This window comes from Ictidomys tridecemlineatus, chromosome 3 (assembly GCF_052094955.1).
Source record: "Ictidomys tridecemlineatus isolate mIctTri1 chromosome 3, mIctTri1.hap1, whole genome shotgun sequence".
NCBI lineage: Eukaryota > Metazoa > Chordata > Mammalia > Rodentia > Sciuridae > Ictidomys > Ictidomys tridecemlineatus.
This window is the reverse complement of record NC_135479.1, coordinates 76067303-76089758: the sequence shown is the minus strand read 5'-3', so window position 1 is coordinate 76089758 and position 22456 is coordinate 76067303. Positions and strand designations below refer to the sequence as shown.

Sequence of the window (22456 nt, the reverse complement as noted above, 5' to 3'; positions counted from 1 at the left end):
TTGAGCAGAGGGACATAGGAGACTTAGGGCTATGCTCAGGGAAGGTTGCAATCCTCCCCCATTCATTGCAAGTCTTCCCCCCATATGCACATATAAACCTGGAAATGTGCATGCCAGACACTTGTATACCTGGACATATATACACTGAGACATGTGTGTATACATAGTCACTGGGACATGTGTTTGGCATGCATTGTTCATAGAGACACCATTACCCTTCCCACGTGCATGACAGTGAACGTTTGTGTGCACACATGTTACTGTGCACCACTCACATGGTATGTCCTCCAACATACATACACAGACACTCTGTCACCCACACTGGCTCTTGCATCATCTGGATTTATGACAGGAGATAAATTTGCAGTTTAACAACTCTAAACCTGCCAGAGCTGTAAACTCAAAGAGCCAGAGAGAGCTTTGCTGAGCTTTGGCGTCTCTGCAAAGCATGTACCATATCAGAGGGAGTTTTCCAGCCTGGTTTGCAGGACAGCCCTCCAGGGCATAATATATTCAGACCTAATTGGCAAGGGGGCTTATGCAGGGAGGAGCCAAGAGTCAGGGCCATGGTCACCACTATGAGGGCCTCAACCTGGGACATCTCCAGTGCTCCCCAGGGGCCCTAACAGGTGACCATAGCTGGGAGGAGCAGGGGCATTCTGCAGGCCATGCTGAGGCCGTGACTGGTATGACTCTTAGCCATTCTGGGATCTGAATGGGAAGGGAGCTTCCTGCTTGGACACCCATGGGTACTGAGAAGAGTGGACTTTAGTTATGTTCCAGTGGTGATGTGGTAGTTAAGGCAGGGACCACAGTTGAATTCTGGAGGAGCCCAGAGTTCCTTGAGATTCTAGAGTGACTAGGGCAGGGGAGAGACCTGGGCATGGAATTCTAGGCAAATGGACAGGGAGGCTACACCGTCCAGGGTGCCAGCAGGAAACCAGAGGGACTACTATGTGCTCAGAGATACTCTATGAGCAATGACTGGTTAGGACTGACCCAGGCCTCTTGTTTTGGTCCTGCTCTGAAGGCCCCAAGAGAGTGGCCAACTGGGGTCCAGCCCCAAGAGAGACCTGGGCCTATAGATCCTTCTTGGGAAAGCCTTGACTGAACTCCTTTGAAGGGGTCTCCCTGATGGCCCAGTGGGGAGGGTAAGGAGGAACATAGCTGCCCAGTTTTCTCTGTGCCAAGGAGGAAATAAGGGCACCTTACATAATCGGGGCAATTTGTTCTGCTCTTGTCCTCCTGGCATCGTTGCCCTCACCGCCTCCTTGCTCTGGGAGTCCTTGAGGGAACTAGAAGCTCAGGCCTCCCTCCCATCCTCCTTCCTTCTGGAGGTTGCCACACAAAGGATGTAGGAGAATGGGGCAACATCACCTCCAAGTCCTGACTATGGACTAGCCCATGGGAATGTGGTGGGGTGGGAGAAGAAAAAGTACAACATGTATGGGGACCCAGGCCTCTCGTCCACCAGCCTGCCAGACAATGCACAGTTTCTCAAAGAGTTCACACCCCAGAATCAAGCAAGGAGTGTGGGACAGAGCTGCCTCTTCCCATTCTGGACCTCTTCCCCTCAGCAACTCAATTCTGTCCTTGTCTCTCCTCTGCCCACAAAGCCATTGATCAGAGTGAGAATTCATTTGGCACCCTGATGAAACTGCATAGATAGCCCCAGGCAAATGAATGAGGGGCTGTTATCCTGGAGGGGCTGGCCTCAAAGGTCTCAATGGTCTCTGGGAGATGGCTCTCTATAGTCACAAGAAGTTAGAATTTGCAAACATGGGACTCAGCTAAGTCCCCTGATATTCATAGCCCTGGGGCAAGTAACCCTAGGGACCTAGCTGAGGGGGCAGTCTGGGTGCCTTTCCAAAGGAGGGGAGGGGCAGGGTTGAGCCTAAGGAGGGTCTCAGGAACTCAGGTGCTAGAGACCAATTGCTGGAGATGGGGGCAGGCTCTGGAACAGGGTCTATGTGCATGCACGCAATTAATCCACATAATCATTGAGTCCCAGTTCCACCAGTTATTCTCTGTGCTCTGTTTGCCTCCTCTGTAAAATGGAGACAGCAAGTGGGGCTTGTGAGGGTTTCATGCAATGGATGGCTGGGGTGCAGGTTTGTTTCAGCCCCGCCAGTATTGGCAGCTATCCTTGTAATTATCATTGCTCCATCCGGCAACCCTCAAAGTTGGGTAGTGAGGAGGTGGTCCACAGATATAGCATGGGCTTCCTCTGAGCACAACGTACTTACTTAGAAGTTCATGGCTGTTCAGGCTCGGCCCTATCAGTGTTTGCTGGCATGTCGGGCTGTTAGTCCTGTTTGCACAGTTCGTTTGCATGGCAAACACAGTGTGTGGGTGCAGGGGAAGTAAATGCGGGCCCTGGTGGCTGCTGGGGCTCTTGTATTCATAGAGAGAGAACCTGGAGCCATAGGTACCAAGGATTGTCTCCCTCCCACCCTGCAGTGAAATAAGGGGAGACTGAGGTGCAGAGAGAAGTCGGGGCCTGCTCAGGAGCCACCCTTCAGGGATTGAGTCTTGAACTCACTGTCCCCAACACTGGGAAATCTTTGAGCAGTGACCACCCTGTGTTTGGACCACCCAGGTCCAAAGTCAGAGGGCCCAGGAGAGTCTATGAATCATGAGAATCTCCCCTTTGTATGTGTGTCCTCAGTGTGTGCATGTCCCTAAAGCATACCTGTCCTCAGTGAATCTTTGGTGTTGTGCAAAAGCCCTAGTGTCTTGGTCCTGTTTGTGTATTTATGTATGCTTCTCACTTGTTCTACAGAAGATTTAAGGGCACTTACAAGTATACATAAAATTCGAGAATAGCCTATAAACTGGAAGTAGGAGAAAAGAAAAAAGGAAAACCAGAGGAGGGAATAAATGGAGCTGGCAGGTGTTGACAGAGGAGGTGAACAAGAAAGAGGGCTCAGGTCTGGGTGTGCTCCTCATATACTTGCCTGCACCCTCAGCGTGGGCAGCTCTAGTCTGCTCTGGTGCACACTGCCTGATTACTGCCTGACACTCAGGCCCCTGAGCAGACTGTGTCAAGAACTTAGACGGAGGACTCTGATTCAGAGGCCACTATTGGGCACACCATGTCCTTGCCCCAACCAGGCCCCCCTCATTATTAGGATCCTCTCCAGTGGTGTTTAGCAAGAGGACTTAATGATTATGACCTTCACGTGGCACCAGCCATCTCAGGCCAGCAGAAATGTTTTTATTCCTTAAAACATTTCACAATGGGGCTGGGGTTGTGGCTCAGCGGTAGAGCGCTCGCCTAGCATGTGCAGGGCGCTGGGTACCATCCTCAGCACCACATAAAAATAAAATAATGTGTCCAACTACAACTAGAATAAAGTATTTAAAAAAAAAACATTTCACATAAGCCAGGTGCAATGACACATGCCTATAATCCCAGCAACTTGGGAGGCTGAGGCAAAAGGCAAATTCAAGACGAGCCTCAACAAATTAGTGAGACCCTAAGCAACTTAGTGAGATGCTGTCTCAAAATTTAAAAGTGGTGGGGGTGGGGGAGCACTGAGCACATCCTCATCATCCTTTCATTTCTGCTCCTGAAAAGCATAGAGAATCCTTACGCCAACCTGTTTCACCCCAAGATGAGGCTCAGAGGGAGAGGGAGTTGAAGAGGACAGACAATAAGATAGTCACTAGGACCAGGTTTCTCCACTTGTTGAACTGTCATGTGGAAGAGAGGAAGCCATTTGCCCTTGCTCTGAGGGAAGGGTCCTTCAAAATTATAAGGGGGTCCCCCACTGGGTATGTAGCTCAATGGTAAGCGCCCCTGAGTTCAATCTCCAATACCAAAAAAACATTTCACATGGCTTCAGACCACTTTTTGATGTATGGACAGAGCCCCACCAGGCCTGGGGATGCCAGGTATCTAGTGAGAGTAGACAGACTGTGGTGCTTTTTCTGTGAGCAGGATCTGCAAATGGCTGCCTGGATTCTGGATGGGAACATGGTGAGGTCTGTATGTGTGACTGACTTAGTGGACATAGTCAGGTTCATGCACCTGGGGCTGATGTGTAGAGGGGAATGGAGCAGGAAGGACCCTGGGATGACCTCTCCCCAAAAGGGGCCCTCCATATCATGGGGGCTCACAGCTGCCTCCCAGGCTCACTACCATCTTTGCCTTTGTACCCCACACCAGTCATGCCAAGATCTTATGTTTTCACAAGAGGGCAGCCAGCCCCTCTCATAAATGGGTGCTGTCATAATTTGATGACATCTTCAGCAGCAAATCTCAGCAGAAAAGGGTAGACTTCCAGCCTGTGAGACCCAGAAAATTGGTCCCTACAATGCAGGGTGGAACAAGGAAGTTGCTCAGGGCTGCATAAACAACCCTATAAAGAGTCTCCACACAAACCAGCATGCCCTGCATTTGACCTTCCATCTTTGAGGAACGTTCAGGACACCAGGCTGAGATAGTTCAGGGTTATGTGGACTCTTAAGGCTTATGCCCAGCCACCCAGCTGATAAAGGGCAGGGTACAAATTAAACCCATGGCTTTTCAGACAGTCTTAGATATGTGTGAAGGAGACTGGGGAATTTCCTCTTTGGAAAGATTCTGGCCCTTGCTTATGGTGCCTATTTCCTCATCTGTAAGTCAACCAGTGGATGAATACTTCATTACCCTTGTCACAGTTCATGGAAGAGAGGGAGACATTTGCCCTTGCTCCGAGGACAGGGTCCTTCAAAATTAAAAGGGGGGACTCTTGGTGCAAGATAAGCTTCTGACCACTCTGGAGTCCCTGGAGGACCTGCTCCAGTCCTTGGGAAGATTGCCGCCGGAGCTTTCCATGCTGTACTGTATGGAGTGGGATGGAGGTCACGCAGACAGAAGGTGCAGATTGTGTCCTTGTTTCCTAGTCTGTAGAACCATGCCTCAGGCTGGGCCTCCAATTCATTTCATGAGGGAATTTAGGGGGGTGAATTTCTGCCAACTCTAGGATATGAAAACCAGTCATCTTGGAAGATCTCCATAATCTGTTGGAGCTGTGACATAAGTAGGAGTCCTCGCTGGCATACCAAGGGCCCACCAGAGCCTCCGCTTACCCTGTCCCCCTGAGCACATCCCCATCATCCTTCCATCCCTGCTCCTGAGAAGCATAGAGAGTCCTTACTCCAACCTGTTTTACCCTAAGCTGAGGCTCAGAGAGAGAAGGAGTTAAAGAGGACAGACAGCAAGATAGTCAATATGACCAGGTTTCTGTACTTACTTGGACTATCATGTGGAAGAGAGGGAGCCATTTGTCCTGCTCCAAGGTCAGGGTCCTCATCCAAAGCCAGGATGGGCCAAAGCGGCTCAAGGTGGTGAGCCAGGGGCACACCAGACTTGTGGGTGGGGGTGGGCAGGTGAAGGAAGATGTACCCAGGGCCTGATGACAGGTCTGAGAATCCCAGCACCACAGTCTCCATTCACAGCCTGTACTGCCTCCAGACAATTTCTTTATCTCCCAGATCCTTGATTTCTTCAGCTATAAAATGGAAATACTAACCATACCTGCTTCATTGGATTGTTGTCAGTTCATAAGACTCAGTGGGTTGTGTGTTGAGGCCTATCTGGCCACACAGAGGACCCTGTCGTCACTGTCAATGTCCCTATGTGGCTGAGAGGCTCAGAGTCCTAGGGGAGGGAATGCAAGCCAACTGGGTGGGAAGGCAGCAGAAGAGAGCGGAGCCAGGGTGGGTGGCAAGGGGGCCCAGACACCGACACAAACAATCTGTTTCCCATAAACATGGGCGCCCACACCAGCCGGCCGCCACCCGGCGACTTCTGCGAGTTGGGAAAGTGCGGGTATGTTTACTCTCACTCCCCCGTGCCAGCTGGTTTGCTGGGCACAGCTTCCCTCCCAGCTGCCTCGACAGCCGGCAGCTCCCAGCTCAGGAAGGGGGGGGGGCAAGCAGGGGCCCCTGGATCTTGCCTGCAGCTTGTTCACCTCAGCTTAAATTGCCTACCCCAAAGCTAACCCAGGTCAAATCCTGAGGACAGAGGGCACTGAGAGTCTTCATGGATATTGCCCATGTGACCAGCACTGTCTTCCCTACTTTGTAAGCTCCAACTGTCCAGAGGCCTTTGTCTTGAGTTCAGATGACAGATGTCCCTCCAGTTGGGTCCATGCCCCCTCCATACTCCAGCTGCCTTCTGGGCAGCTCAGTACACCCAAAACTGATGGATGCATGTTGCAGGCAGGTGCAGTTACAGTGGCCCTGCTGCCTGCCCCATGGTCCTGGGATGCTGAGAGCTCCATGTCACTGGTTCTGTGTTCTGTGAACACCTTGTCTGAAGTGGGCAGTGGCAGCCGCAGAGGTCACACATCATCCCCATGAGGTCAGGGCAGATTCTTGGCTATGAACATGTCTCCATGGCATTGCATCACCCATCTCCAGGCATAAGTGTAGCATTTCAGATCAAAATGGTGGGAGCTGGGAGGCAAGGTCTCAGGAAGCTTCCCTGAAGGTTCTGTCAGGGGTTCTTCAACAGGCGTGAAATGGCCTATGCTAGAACTTTAATGTGTGACCTTGAAGATGGGTCCTAGGTGGCTTTATCCCTATAGCATTTGGTTTTGAGGTACATAGAAGTGTACCCAATGCTGACCCAGGTCAGGAGGGACCCTGCAGTCTTCCCTCTCACTGCCCCCCATGGGCTGGACCATTTGGAGTCATCATCTTAATAGTAGGGAGACACACCCTTCCATTAGATTCATTTCTCACTGTCTGTCCTGAGAACATCATCTTGACCACCAAGGGAGCTAGAACTTAGGGAAAATAAAGTCACAGACTGTGAGCATCACATAGGCACATGGCCATGGGAATGCTGTTATCTAATTGTGGCAGCCTGGAGTTCAGCCACTGTGCTGGTCCTTGACAGCTGACCTGTAGCATGAATATGAAGCACCTCCGTGAGAAGGTAAAGAGGTCCGAGTAGCATGGGCCTGGGGAAGATGGAGCTATCCTCAGGTGACAAGAAGCTCATTACTTACCCAGGTGAGGTTTCCAGGGTTTGGAATCCTGGAGTATGAGAAGGTTCCTCCTGTTTTCCTCAAGTGGAATATGCCCCTCTTCACAGTAACCATCGGGAACCCTGGATAAAAGTCCTCTTGTGTTTAGAGTGGTGGCCAGAGCCCTCCAGAACTGCTCTCACATGAGACACAGGCCTCAGTGCAAGCCCAAGGATAATCAGAGTGTTACAGCTTTTAGTCAGTTGGAAAATTCACATCTGTTTCAGGAGAGCAAAGACAGGGCTGTACTCAAGAATGGGCCTTGTACTCACTGTTCCTCTGGTTTGCAGACTTCATGTGGAGAGGGGTCTTCCTGGGGCCACTGTGGGCAGGTTGGCACAGACTGGCCCCAGCTCGGCTGGGAGGATTTGGTTTATTGTTTTGTGTTGGGTTTTGTGTCTTTTGAAAAACAAGAGATTGAGCCTTTTTATGACATGGATTTTACAGCGTAACGAGGCAGCGTAATTTCCCATTCTCAGCGGCAAGTGCACTTTTTACACTAATTGCATAATTAGACATAATGTACTAATTGCAGTAATGGATGACAGTCAACTAAACTTTAACTTTAAAAACAGGGAGGCGTTGCTGGGGGGGTGGGGGGTGGGTTCATGCCCCTGTGAGTTTTGTGAAGGGGAAACCTGCTAGCAAAAACTGCTAGAAGCTGCCTCTTGGGGCCAGGGGATCATGGAACCAATGGGTCCTTCTCCCCTGCCCTAGACTTTGTCCCCAATAAGAGCCTGTGGCATGAGGGTAGAGTGCCCCCATGGGAATGTAAAGACATGTAAGGGGGTGAGTCTGGGGAAAACAGTGTCCTTAATGGGCCACCAACCCAAGAGAGCCATGTCAGCAGCCTGTTCTCTGTTCCCACTCTGCCTGTGTGTCCCACCCCCCCCCCATATCTCACACTGGCCAGATTGTAATTGTCCAGTTATAACCCACCTGTGACTCCCCCTAGAGAGTGTGTTCATCCCAGGCAGGCCCTGCTCAACACGAAAGTAAGTTATTAACAACATGATAACCAATGTCACTGCGTACAAACTCTGATTGTGACAGGACATATATATATAGATGACTCACCATGGAACCAAGCCACCATGGGATGGTGGCAGCATGGCCACATGGGAATCTCTTGTGGCAGCCAGCAAGAGTCAGCAGCTAATGTAACTTATAAATGAGTGGCAGGGACCCCTTGCCCTGGCTCTACTTTAAGTCCTGCCTACTGGGGGAAGGGGGCTTCCTGGGGAACTTTCTATAACATACAGTCCAGTGGCTGGTGTTTCCCCAGAGTAGCCAAGTTAGGGTTTCCACATGCCCAGTGTGAGGCAGCCCTTCCATCCCGCCAGGATACGGCTTATTCCAGATCTGCCCTGCGTATTCTCAATGGGAAAGGAACCCCAGGCACATGGCTAGACCATCAATCCTCCCATTTTCAAAGGTGATTAGTGATTATATCAGTAGTTTCAATAAAGATAGGAGGCTATGGTGGCACATCCCTGTAATCCCAGAAGCTTGGGAGGCTGAGGCAAGAGGATCACAAGTTCAAAACCAGCCTCAGCAAATTAGCAAGGCCCTAAGCAACTCAGTGAGACCCTGTCTCTAAATTAAATACAAAATAGGGCTGGGGATGTGGCTCAGTGGTTAAGTGCCCCTGAGTTCAATCCCTGGTACCAAATAACAAAAACAGGAGGCTGTGTAAGCAGCATAGTGGGGGAAAGACTAGGGATTTTGGCTCTGGATCTGCCCTGCCTGGCTAGGGTTCTCAAACTGGTTACTACCTGTCCCCTACTCCTGCTGCTTCCTTTCTGGCCCAACACAAGGTCCCTGAGTCAATATAAGCCATCCTCCTAAGGCTTTCCAGATCTCTTATACAGACCAATCAGAGGGCAGGTGACCTCTGCCCTCCAACCTCAAACCCACAGGTTTTTCCTTCCCTAGTATATGAGCCCATGTCATGGGACCTAAGGAGGTCTAGTCCACTATCTCCAGTTACTTGCTGGCCTCCCGTTTAGGGACCTATTGGCTTGAGGGACTGGGCAGTTAAGATGCCCACTTGTCTGCCCCTTATGAAATCAAAGAGCAGACACAAAGAGGCATGGTGAGAGGAGGTGTGGAAAACAGTTAACCACCCAGGGATCATATCTTGGGACTTAGAATGGGTGCTTGGATGCTGGAGCACGTGGCTAAGCCCCACGATGAGGCTGATCCTTGAGAAGACAGCAGCAAGGCTGAGCCTGCATCGAATGTTTCTTGTTCCATCTTCTTTCTGATTTAATTTTCCAGAGATGAGGGCCCGTTCACCTTCACTGCAGAGAGATGGCTCGGGAGTGTGCCTGTTTTCACTCCCAGGTTGGGTGGTTGGTTAGTGATCAGGCTGGTTCTGTGAGTCCATTGTCTCCTCCCCTCTAGAATGGCCCTTTTACCTGTCACTAGTCCTTTAGCATCAGTGTCCCCTTTCGGGCTGGCTTGATCCCCAGTTCACTTTATGTCCCCTTTCCACAGGCCTCACCTTCACGTTCAGGGACATATAAATACAGGGGTGGAACTACACAAGTGGGCCCTAAAGCCAAGGCTTTCAATCATCAATCCAGCTCTGTATGGGACTTTACCTCTCTGGGCCCCAGTGTCCTACCTCCTAAATGGAGATCCTCCTTAATGGTTGTTGGGGATCATTGAGGCCAAGTATGTAAAGCACCCATCCCAGCCAATGCTCAACAGCAAACAGGGCTGTTCCCGTGGCGAGCATGGTCCGTCCTCTCTTTTCCCTTCCTCTTGCTCCTTTCCCTCTCCTGTGCCACCTTCATCTTCACCCTGGGCTGGTTGGGTGCTGGCTCAGGTCTGGGCCTCACTGCTGCTGGCTTGCTAGGACTTTGCAAAATGCCCTCTGATTGGGGCCTTTCCGTGTCACTTGTCCTGAGGCCTTTGGGCTACTGTAGGGGCTATCTTTGTGTTCCTGGCATCTTAGGGCTGTAGCAGCTCCACCACCTCTCCCTGTCAGGAACTAGAAGGATAAGGCTGGCTCCCTCTGCCCTACAAGGGTTCAGGCTTCCTGTTCAAGGCCTCCATTCCTGCAAATGCTCTCCAGGCTCACTTCTTGTTTATGTGGAACTTCCCAGGGAAGCTGGAGGCTGAGCAGCGGGTTTGGGGCCCCTGAGGAGATTTCATTCTCTTAAAATCTCTGGGCCAGAAGGCTGGCTGCACATGCTGCTTAACAAAAGAATTGCTGGAGCTGAGAGACAATTGGGGTCAGAGCAGCACTGGAGGGAGGTGGGACATGCAGAGATGAAGGGATAGATCTTCATAACTAGTAGGGTGCTCCAAACTGTCCCCTAAACTGCCTCTCATGACCCCAGCCACCCCTAGTCTCCCTGTTCCTCAGCCCCTTTGCTACTGTCTCCTGCCCTGTCCCACATGCCCACCTGTTTGTATCTGGTGCCCTGCCCCAACACCATCCTACCTTCTCCTGGGGATGAAGCCCTGCCTCTTCCTCCCTATCATGACTGACTTCTAGCTGCAACAGCCTGTGAACTTGCAGTCTCCATCTCTCTCCTCCATCCAGATGCCTGGGCAGAAACAAGGACTTCTCAGGCTGCACTACTGTGGGAGCTGTTGGGTTTTTCCAATCAACTGTCTGGGCCAAGGACACCAATGAGCATGTGGTCCTGCTATGGTTGTTGAGGATCTGTACCATGTGTGCCTTGTCCTTTCTGCCACTTCCCAGTTGATCCCTGGGAGCAGTGCTGAGGGCTGGGCCTTGAAAGGAGCTAGCCCTGGGCAGAGTCCAGGCTTTGGAGTTGCCCTAAGCTCTCCTGGGTTCCCTGCTAGGGACCACAGTGAAAAGGAACTCCCTGGACCACATCACTATAGAGATGACCTATCTCCCAAGGTGGGGCCATCTGTTAGGCTATATCACTTGGATCTCTCCCTGGGGCTTGGGGCTCAGCTCAGGGCCTGCGCAGGAGACAGAGCTGCTGGAGCAGATCCAGGAAAATGTTAGAAGGGTGAACATTAGGGATTTGCCATTCAAGGACTGTTACATCTCAGAGGCTTGTTCAAGATCAGGAACAGGCTTGGCTGAGCAGCTTGACCAGCCCATGCCATTTTTGGATTCTGCCCTCATCTCATTCAAAACTGCTTCCAACCCACTTCTCTGCCTTCACTCTAAAGAGGATTTGGGTAGACAGTGGAAGCAGAGATAGCATGAGCAAAAGTAATGCAGTGGGAGTCAGCATGGCCTACAGGCACATGACAGGTCAGTGGGCCAGAGAGGCCCAAAATACTGGCACAGGAGACCAACAGAAAGGTGCCATGATGGGTTCTTAGGTAGAAGTGGAACAAGAGAAAGTATAGCAGAGACATCCCTGGGCTCTGGGGGCTCACACAACTTCAGACAGAAGTGGAGGAATAAAACACAGATCCCAGAGCTCTGCTATTGAACATGGAATCCAACATATATATTTGTTGAGTATCAGTTGCACACAGACATGATGCATGGGGAGAGATGGAAAGGAACTGACTGGCTGTGCTCCATCAGTGGCGACCTGGTGTCTAGGCTCCCTAGTTATCACTGGCTCCACAGTTATCACCTCCAGGGCTAAGGCCTAAGTGTTGGGGACAAGAACAGGGTGGCTGGGGGAGGGACCTTAGAAGAGGGAATGGGGCTGGAAGTGGGCAGACCTCAGGAGATTGAGGTTGCCTACTCAGGAATGGAAGCTGATAGCTTTATACAGCCCTGAGCGTGCAGATCTAGCTGTGAGAGAATGGAGGGGATGGGGCGACCAAGTTGGCTTCTGCAGAATTCTGGAAACCCTAAACAATATCAGTAACAACAATAGTACAGGGTTCCTTTTTTTTAATATATCATGCTTACATTTTTTAATACCTTTATTTTATTTATTTATTTATTTTTATGTGGTGCTGAGGATCAAACCCAGGGCCTCTCATGAGCTAGGCGAGTGCTCTACCGCTGAGCCATAGCCCCAGCCCCACTACAGGGTTCTTGAGGCATGAATTGGGCTGTCCTCTGTCAGCCTGTGAGATGAGAATTGCCATTTTCATTTAATATATTGGACCCTGAGGTTCAGAGATGGGTGACTTTTGGCAGCATCTCAGCTTCTAAGCCATTGTGTCACCTAGTGTCCTTGGATATGGCCCTGACTCCTAGTGATCTTCCTCTGCAGGCCCCAAGCCTCAGCTCAATTGCCATGCAAGGCTTCAAAGGGAACCCTGGGCTCTAGGGAGAGAGTTCTAGGTCTCCCCAGGAAAGGTGTCAGTAGACTCATATTCCTCAGATCCTGGGAATGACCTTGACAGGGAGGAGAGTCTAAGGTATGGGAACTTAATCCTCTGGCCCTGAAGAAGCCAGGCAGCTGCGCCCCCTGCTGGTGCAAGTGGCCTGGGGTACCACTTTGCTGAGGCTTAAGCCAGTGCGAAGGAAACCATGACCACAACACACCCAGGGGCTGTGGTCCCAGGCAAGGGAAAGGAGATGTTTTGAATGTACCAAAACCTGAAAAGAATGGGTCAAGGTAGATGGGACCCTGGATGTGCCACTCACTCATATGGCCTTGACTTGTCCTCTCCTTTTTCTGATCCTGTTTCCTCAACAGTAAAGCACTGCATTTCCCTGTGACCCCCCCTCAGGCTCCGCCCCCCCACCACCATGTCCCCTGCCTCCATCACTGTCTTCCATCAGAGGGCTTCTGTCCTGAGGCAGGGCCTGAGGCCTGGAGAACAACCTGTCCTGGTGCCCACTTGGGGCCGCTGTCCTCTCTGGCTGTGTAGCCAGGCCCCACAACTCGCCCCTAATTGCCACTGCTCTGCAGGAAGGAGCGACTTCACCACAAATTATTTTGTTCTAAGAGAAGGACAAAAAGCAAAGAGAAGCTGGGAGAGATGGGGGTGGCGGGAGGAGGAGAAGATTGCCTGAGTCTGCTTTGTGCTGTGCTTTTAACCCTCAGACTGCTGGGTGCTAGGTGGGCAGTAGGGCAGAGGCTCTGGCTGTAGCAACCCCCAGCCCATCCCCCTATCAGTTGACAGAGGCCTTATCTCTCCACTGTCTTGTGTCACTCTTCTGACCTTATCTCTCCCTGACTGTCTGTCTCTCATCAGCTGCCTCTGTCATCTCCTTATCTCCCCCTCATCACCTCCTCTCTTTCCAGGTCCTTTCACTTCTGCACAGCCTGGAGGTATGGCCCAGTCGTGGCAGTCTGGCCTGTGACCTCTGGTGGTGAAAAAAACCAACTTAGGGCACAGGACTCCTGAGGCCACCTGAATGGATACATGGATCTGACCAGGCTTAGGAACACAGGAATGTATGATGAGCACACACACACACACACACACACACACACACACACACACACACACACACCCAAGACCCCATTCGCAAACAAAGATGCCTGCAGAGACCAGGCACAGTGACACACGCCTGTAATCCCAGTTACTTGGAAGGCTGAGGCAAGTTCAAGGCCAACCTGGGCAATTTAGTGAGATACTATCTCAAAATAAAAATTTTTAAAAGGCTGGGGATATATTCAGTGATAGAATACCTTGGGTTCAATCCCTAGTACTGAAAAAAAAAAAAAAAAAAGAGGGAGGGACACTTGCAGAAAACTGTTCCTAAGACTCACATACATACAAGCCCCTTGGCTGTGTCTAGAGGACCTAGGCCCCCTTTCTCAGTGTGCTGGCACATGCACATGCCCACAGTTCCACCCTCTGAGAAGGAAAGGGCAAATTCATCCCCCTCACATGCTCCTTATTCCCTATTCCCTGCCTCCATATCTGTGCCCTGAATGACAAAGGAACCCTGAGGGGCATCCAGAGCTCCCACCACAGTGATTGCAAATGCCCCGGGGCTACATCAGCAGAAAGGGGTACAGATGCCCCAGGCCATATGGAGCAGCAACTATGTGCATAAGATTCACACGTGGGTATATGTGTGTGTACACACAGGTGTGAGATCATCTTTATGTTGATATGTGGCCATGTAGTGTGTGCTGATTGGCTCCATCTCCTCCCATGCCCTGCCTCCTACCTCTGCCAACCCACCCTTCCCTGTCTGCTGTTCATAGCCATTCTGAGTTAGTTAATGAGTGTTGCTCAAGGTCCCTGAAGAGGGGACCCTGTGGCACAGACAAGATGGTGACAACTTGGACCCAGCAAGTATAACCACTAGCCATCAACCAGCCCAAACTGGGCTCTCATCCCAGATGCAAGTTATAGAGCACCAGCCCTGCCTCTTCCCTGAGACTGTGAGGGTGCTAGACTCCATGCTGTCTCTGTGGTCAAAGTCAGGGCGGGGTGGGGATGAAGGCTCAGCTGAATGGAGCTGTGCAAAGAGTATATTGGGGCCCATGGTATGGGAGTATGCAACCACTCTGGCTTTACCTCTGGCTTCTGCTTCCTTCCAGATCTACAAAGATAACCGGAACCTGTTTGAGGTACAGGAGAATGAGCCTCAGAAATTGGTGGAGAAGGTGGCAGGGGATATCGAGAGCCTACTGGACAGGAAGGTGCAGGCCCTAAAGGTAGGTTTGTGTGTTGGGAGTTGAGGGGCATTAAGGGAGGACCAAGAGGAGTGGTCCTGACTGGGAGGGCAGTTTTGTCCCAATCCTCCTTTGTAGCACAGCCGTTGGTCCACTGAATTTAGATAGGGTTGTCATCAATGGAGTTGTGCCATCATGGATTATGGGCAGCTGTGGCAGGAGCGGGACAGTTTTATCTGGAGTCAGCCACATGAAGGGGGGACCTGGAGTCTCAGATCCAGACATCCCTATCCCTCCCTTCTGCTGGGCCTAGGGTCCTCCCATTCCTCTAGGCCCTCAGATCTGTTTATGGTGGTATCTTGGATGAGTCCCTGGCCAGGACAGCAACCTGTTGATAGTGGAATCTCCACCCCTGGGGTAGGCTGCAGGCTCTAATGGAGAGTGTTGAGGGCTCTTGGATGCCCTACAAAGAGTGCCATGACCATGTAAGGCTGAAGGTTGAAGTTCTTGCTCTGCCCAGGATTTTGAATGTTTCTGTATCCCCTTTGGGCCTTGGTCTCCCCATCTATACTCAGAGAGGTTGTATCTATAAGCTCCAAAGCCCTCAGATTCACCTGGGTAGCAGGATCTGCTGGACTGCCCTGACACAGCAGATCCTGGATCTGCCGACCCCTGCTACTCAGCCTATCCCAGGAACAGCAGGTGGGGAGAGGTATCTGGAACTGCAGAGGGCTCTGGGCAGGTCATTCATTAGTGTGCCAGAGGTATCCAAACTGCCCTAGCCTGTATCAAGATCAGAGGCACACCTGCAGCTGCCCTAGCCTGTATCAAAGGAAGCTGAGTCCATGAGCCAGGCACACACTTGTAGTACCAGCTACTCAGGAGGCTGAGGCAGAAGGATCACTTAAGCCTACAAGTTCAAGTCTGGGCAACAAAGAGACCTGAGCTAAAAAAAAAAAAAAAAAAAAAAAAACAGATAAGTCCAATAAAAAAGAATGAAGTCTTGATACACATTACAACATGGATGAATTCCAAAATATCATGCCAATGAAAGAAGCCAGTGACAAAAGGCCACATGTTGGGTGATTCCATTCCTATGAAATGTCCTAGAAAAGCAATCCACAGAAATTGAAAGTGATTGCTGGGGCTGGAGGGGAAGGAATAGGAGGCATACTGATAAATACAGGATTCCTTTGGGAGTGATAAAAATATTCTAAAATTAGATTGTGGTGATGGTTGCGCAACTCTGAATATACTGAAAACCACTGAAGTGTATGCTTTATATGGGTGAATTTAATTTTTTAAAATATTTTTTTTTAGTTATAGGGGGACACAGTATCTTTATTTTATTTTTATGTGGTGCTGAGGATCGAACCCAGTGCTTCATTCATGGCTGGCAAGCACTCTACCTCTGAGCCACAATCCCAGCCCTAATAAGGGTGAATTTACTAATAAAAATTATGTCTCGGGCTGGAGTTGTGGCTCAGTGGTAGAGTGCTCCCTCCAAATAAAAAAAAAAAAAAAAGGTCCATCAACAAATTAAAAAAATATTTAAAAATTATATCTCAATATTTTCCAAAAATGAGCCAGGTTTTCAGGTTTCTCAAAAAATGAGCAAGTCTATACTTGCTCAAGTCTATACTTGCTCAGACCAGGGTCCTGACAGGATCAAGTCAGGGTTGCCATCCCAGCTCAGACCCCCTACACAACATCTGGGCCCCAAGAGAGAACTAGAGTCCCCTTCTCCAGGAGCTGTCCCTGCTGTTCATCATGGGGTCCCCTGCCCGTCCCTATGTGCCCTGACATCATGGAAGAAGGAGAGTCTGATCTCCTAGGGCCAGGAGTTCAGAGAAGATGGACTCCGAGGGCCTCCTACCCAGTGTGGATCCAGGGGGCTCAGAGATCCCAGCCCCAACTGACCTTCAAGACCTCCTGGTGGCAGGTGTGGGAAGACAGTTGGGGAAACAAGCTGTACTTGGAGGAGGTAAAGTCTTCAGCTTCAGTAGCAGCATCAGTGATATCTGAAGGTCTCTCCCCGCTCATGGAGGGTAGATGAGTGGTGGCAATGACCAGCTCTCCACATAGGAACCTCAGAGCCAGTCACCATCTAGAGACTTTTCCAAGTCCCTTAACCAACCATAGAGAAACAGTTGATCCTCATAGTTGGTGAGGAGTTGGGGGAATTCCCTGGGGAGCTGCAGCCAAAGGCCTGGAGTCTTAGTCTCGACCCTCTTCCTGCACCCATGTTCTGGATCCTGCCCTGTGAGTTGAGACATCTCCTTTCTACCACATCTACAGCCCAGCCTGTGGCCTATACAGTAACTACAAATTATTTCAATGGAAGAATAATGGGAAAAGGCATATCCACTGACTGCACCCACCATGTGCTCAGTCCACAAGTCATTCTCACAGCAACCCCTAGAGGGAGGCCCTGCCACCCCATTCCACAGAGGGGTGCACAAACTCAAGAGATGTCATGTGTCAGGACAGGATATGGCAGAGCCAGGATTTGAACCCAAGTCTCTCTGATCCTGAGCTGGGCCCTTGCTCCCCATATTATCCCTGAGGTATGCACTGAGGTCACAGCTCCTGCCCTCCCAGCTCTCTCCTGGCCAATGATCTCCTGCTTCTGATTTCCAGGCCCACAGGATGCCTCTTCTCATATGGCCAGAGGAAAGAGGGGGACCATCCTTCCTCCTCCTTGGTCCTAATTGTTCAAAGTGAGCTCTGAGTTTCATTATGTTTTGAATTTGCTTTTAATCAAGTTCTGGTCTCTTTCTTCTTTTTCACATTTGTTTGCAGCCTGTGTACACATGGAAGGAGGGGTGTTGGGGGTGCTGGACCCTCGCTTCCCACTCCATTGTTCATGTCTCCCTGGACCCTATCCAGTAATCCAATTTAAATCCCTTGCTCTGGTCTGGAATTTTAATTTGGGGCTTGCAAAGAGGGAGCAGAGCAACACAGGACAGAAGTTCATTGTCTCATCTAATCAGGGACAACTGGATGGTTCTGAAAGTTGCACAGGGTAGTTTCTGGGGCCAAGAGTCAGACAAAAGCAGGCCAGATTAGGGGCCTTGCACCTCAGACAAGCAGCATCCCCAAGTCCAGGAAATACGTTGGACCTGAGCTTTGGACACATGGAGGCAAACCTGTCTTGGAACTTCAACTATCCAAGGAGATGGGACCTCTGAACCAGGGATGGCTCTTTTAGGGTCTTGAATCCCAGGAAGGATAAGAAGGTGCTTTATTTAGTTCTTATGTGCACTGTGGGCAGAGCTGGGCCCAAATCAGGGCACTGGTCCTACCAGCTGGGGTATTGGCTCATGGCTCCTTTCTCACAAAAGTATCTCTTCATTGTTTTATTCCTCCCTCCATTTAGTCACCAGTGTTCACGAAGGGCCAACTATGTGGCAGGCCCTGTGCTGGTGCTGGGGTTGCAGCAGGGAAGACAGACCCTATTCCTGCCCCAACTGGAGCTCTCAGACCATTCCCATCCCAGGCCCTAGTTTCCCCCTCTGTTCAAATAGGGACACAAAATCTAGCCCCAGTAGCATGTACCTGTAGTCCCAGCTACTTGGGAAAGTGAGGCAAGAGGATCTCTTGAGCCCCAGGATTCAAGCTGGTTAATGCAGAAAGATCCCATCTCAAAAGAAAACAAGATCGGGGGGTGGAGGATGCAGGCACCCTTCCTACGTAGTACTTCTGGTTTCACAACTCCAGGGCCATCATTCAAAAAGGCCACAGTGTGGACAGTGTCCTTGAAGGTTGTGCCACCTGGAGCATCATCTGTGGCACCTTTACTTTGTGACTCAGAGGAGAGGCCATGGGAGGAGGCACTGCCTTGGATAAGGTTAGGGTGACCCCAGGGAAGGAGAGTCCAGCCTCCCCAAGAATGAGGCCAAAGGCATTGTGACTTGGTGTATCTTGTTCCAAGTATGGGAACCCCAGGACCAGGCCAGCCAGGTTAGAGTAGGTTCCTGAGGAAGTAGTGTGGGGGCTAGATGCCTGCTCCCTAGGGGGCCCTTTTACCTCCAACTTCAGGTAAACATGGGGCAGTGGAGAGGCCTAGTTGGGAATCCAGAATCTATAGAAACCCCAGCCCTAGGCTTAAGCCCTGCCCTTCCTATATGCCTAAGTTAGGTTGTTCGTCCACCTAAGGTACCAACACCCACTGTCCCAGGGACCAAGAACTTTCCAGATACTTTGCCTCCATGCAGTGCTTGTTGAGCCCTGGTTGCATGTTGGACAGCTGGAAAGCTTTTAAAATCATGATGCCCAGGACCCTCCTCAGACCAAGTACTTCAGATTCTCTGGGATACAGGGGAGCATCAATATTGTTTTTTTTTTACATTTTCAATGTGAGAATTTCAATGATTCTATGTATTCAGAGTTCAAGACTTTCCCCATAAAAAGGTAGAAATAATTCCATCCCATAATCACCGGTCTCTTTTGCTAAGTGCCAGGCCTAAGATAAGCCTGAACATTCCACATGGCTCCAAATCCTCACCTCACATTACTTTTCTTACTTCCATCCTACATGTGAGGAAACTGAGCCTCAGAGAGGTTAAGCCACCTGCCTCAGGTCTCACAGAAAACCACGCTTTAGATCCAGGCAGCTGGTCTCCATGTCCTACAAACTGCCCCCAGATACTGCCTTCCTCTGTGCTATCATCAATTAGTCCTTGTGGCATTTCCTGTCCACAAGGGGACAGAACTAAGAAAAGAGGAGTCTCAGACAGAGGCTGGCCCTGGAATGATCTAAGGACCTGGGAGTCCTACCTGGCAAAGGGGGCAGATTCTAGGAGGCAAGTTCCCGTCCCCTCAGTTTCTTTCCTGGGCAGTGGGCACCCCTGCCACACGCCCCAGCAGGCTTGCATGGATGGGGCAGGGGGAGGTGCAGCCCTGGACTTGGTTCTGGGGGATCCAATGGGCAGAGTTCCACCATCAGTGGCCTCTCTGGGGAGTGAGCATCATTTAAGGAGTAAAATTAAAAACCCTTCTGCACACAGCCGCCCTGCTTTTGCCACTAATGGCCACTTAACCCAATTAAACTGACGCATTGTTGGCAGCATGGCTGGGTCTGTTCAGGAACAGGGTCTCTGGACTGGGTGTTCAGAGGAGCAGGAGGTAGAAGCCAGGGGCTATGGAGCAGGCTGATCCCTTTGTGAGGAGGGAGAATGTTCTACCCAGTTCTGAAGTACTCACCTCTTCCTTTCTAAAGCTTGGTCTCAGGTAGGTTTCTCAGCCTCAGCACCATGGACGTCTTGACCTGGAAAAATCTGTGTGGTGGGGCCTGCTCTGTGAGCTACAGGATGTCTGGCAGCATCCTTGCCCTCTACCCACTAGATGCCAGCAGCACACCACTCTAACAGTTGTAACAGCCAAAAAATGTCTCTGGATATTGCCAAATCTTGAGATTCTTTGGTCTAGTGCACAGAGAGATGCAACCATGACAAATAGGAGTTCCCAAAGCAGGGGACATTTGGGCCTCAGCTCTCTACCTATGCATGGGACAGCCTCAGCAGGAGAAAGAACACCTTAATCCAAAGGGACAATAGGGAAGGCTTCCTGGAGGAGGCAGTGAGGGAAGAAAGTTGGACATTGAGGCAGCTGGAGGCCAGTTCAGCTGGTGCATGGGTGCAGTCGTTGATTGTATTACACCACCAGTTTGGCCTTGAAGGACCAGGCCACAGGTGTCCCTTACTGCCAAGGCCTGTCCAGGAGTAGGGGCCTTGTGGACATTTGTCGAACAAATGTGAGTGCCATGGCTCTGGGTTCTGCTGGAGCACAGCCTCTGGGGTCTGACTCTAGCCTCAGAAAGCTCTAGAAGGCACGGTGATGGTGGGCTGACAAGGAGGGGATCCTGTAGAGCACGGCTGCCTCTACTCACCCTTCTCTGAGCAATTAAAAGGTGTTTATGTGGGGCTGGCGATGGCTTCTGCCTCCCTTCCATTACGAACATTAAGAGATCTTGACCCTTCCACTTTCCCACTCTTGAAAGAAGCTACAGACACGTGGAGCCAATTAGGCGCACGCGTGGGCGCCAAGGGCCTGAGCAGCCTTTTTTCCCTGATTGCTGCGTTTACAGCTGATTATTCTCCCCTCACCCAAACAGAGCTGCTGCTTTCTGGCAAGGTGCCACCCAGAGGCGCCGGCTGTGGGGGGGGGGGTGCGGGGGGACGGCCCAGGGATGGGGAAGCTTTGGATTCGTGAATGGGTATCTGTTTGGCACCTACTGTGTGTGGGTGCTGCACAGAGGGAGGCAGCCAGAGAACTGGCCAGAGGGAAGTAAGGACAGCCATGAGCTCTCAGGAAAAAGACCAGGTAGCTAATATGAGGTGGTAGAGAGTCACCATTTGGGAATGGAAGTTAGAGAGGGCTCCCCAGAGGAGGTGACCTGAATGTGTGTAAAAAGGAATGCAAACGTCTGTCCATTCTGCACATGCCCATGGGTCCTTAGAGTCAGGCAGTATGAGCCCTGGGCAAAGACATGCTGCTCCCAACAATAGGGGGAAACAAATATAGAGACAGCCTCCCCTGCTTGAATGCCTATCAGGTGGCCAAGAATTCAAAGATCCTTGAAGGCCTCCAGGCTGAGGGCCAGCCTCCCTGGGACCATGGGGGAAGTAGTTCAGGGCTCCTCAAGTGAAACATCATTCCTTCATCTTTGGACACCCATCTGAGCTACTTGTGGTCAGATTAGGGCTTGGTTCAAACCTACCAGGCCTCAGGAAAGATCAGGTTGTAAATTTGGGGCTGGGCTTCTCTGGCCACAAGAGTCAGAATGAGTTATTCCTCAGCATCTGCTAGCCAAAGGAAAGGTCTAGAGTCCTGGAATATGACATCCTTGAGGCCCATAGAGCTGAACTCCACTCCCAGCACTCTGTGCTGTTGGGGGGACCTCCTCCTTCATGTGCCCTCTCTCTAAGGGGTCCTACCTGGCAAAGGGGGCAGATGCTAGGAGGTAAAGGAAAAGGGGCTACAGGTGCCACAGGGACAAACCAGACTAATTTAGGATTGGAGAAGTGGAAATTTAATTGAATCTTAATAATTTCTGGCCCTTTGTTCTGATGTCCTTCCGTGCAGTGGCTGCGAGAGGGTGGGGTGCTTGACAACCAGGAAGATCCTGCCCTCCAGGGCTCCAGACTTAGAGGAGACAGACAACAGACTATGGGGTACCAGTGTACAGGGCAGCTGACATGAGACAGGCAAGTCTAAGAAGACAGCCTGGAGGAGGTGGCATTTGAGCCGAGCCTGAGAAGGCAAGTAGAAATTTCAAAGGTAAAAAAAGGAAAAGGAAGGTGTCTCCGCAGTTCCTGGAGGACACTGGCCTAGCAGTGAGAATGAGCAGTGCTGACTCCTGCCAAGTCCTTGAGGTAAGCAGCAGGGGCTGGGACAGGGAGCCCAGAATGTTCACCCTGTGCATCAGTTTCCACTGCAGGGGTTAGTGTAGGCGGAGGTGACTAAAGCAGGGGGCAGGTCAGAGTTCTGGAGTGGTAACTGCACATGGTTGAGCATGGATCCCTCTGCTGTCTTCCCTAAGCCCATAAGTCTGGACCAGCCCCAGGTGCCAGTCAGAGGTTTCCTTGGAGGAAGCTGGTTGATTCTGGCTCATTGTGTATTGGGCCACCAGGTGCCTTTGCTTCTGTCTCTGTCTAGTCAGCAATGAGTGCTTGCTGTGGGCAGGCACCATACTAGATTACAACAGACACAGACTAGGAACAGACCTGTGGATCCTCTCCCCTGAGGAGTACACTCTGCTCAAGGTGACAGTAATGTGCTATCCAAAAAAGTGTGGAGCCAGAGGGTAAGCCTAAGGGACCTGAAGGGAAGAGGATTTATCCAGGCAAGAGAGAGGAAGGGAAGAAGAAGGCCAGAAACGGAGGTAGAGCGCAGCCTGTATGTGCATGTAGGCGAACGCCGCATATGCATGCATGCATGGGTGGA

At 50.9% G+C, this 22456-nt stretch overlaps 1 protein-coding gene across 8 annotated transcripts in view; it reads left to right on the top strand.

The window, feature by feature from the left end:
• Cacna2d2 (calcium voltage-gated channel auxiliary subunit alpha2delta 2) overlaps positions 1-22456 on the top strand; it is a 135701-nt gene that overhangs the window by 56221 nt on the left and 57024 nt on the right. For all 8 annotated transcript variants that reach the window (XM_078043223.1, XM_078043222.1, XM_013359374.4 and 5 more), the window contains exon 3: positions 14435-14551. In XM_078043223.1, coding sequence (XP_077899349.1) covers positions 14435-14551 — 117 coding nt within the window. The remainder of the gene's footprint in view (positions 1-14434; positions 14552-22456) is intronic.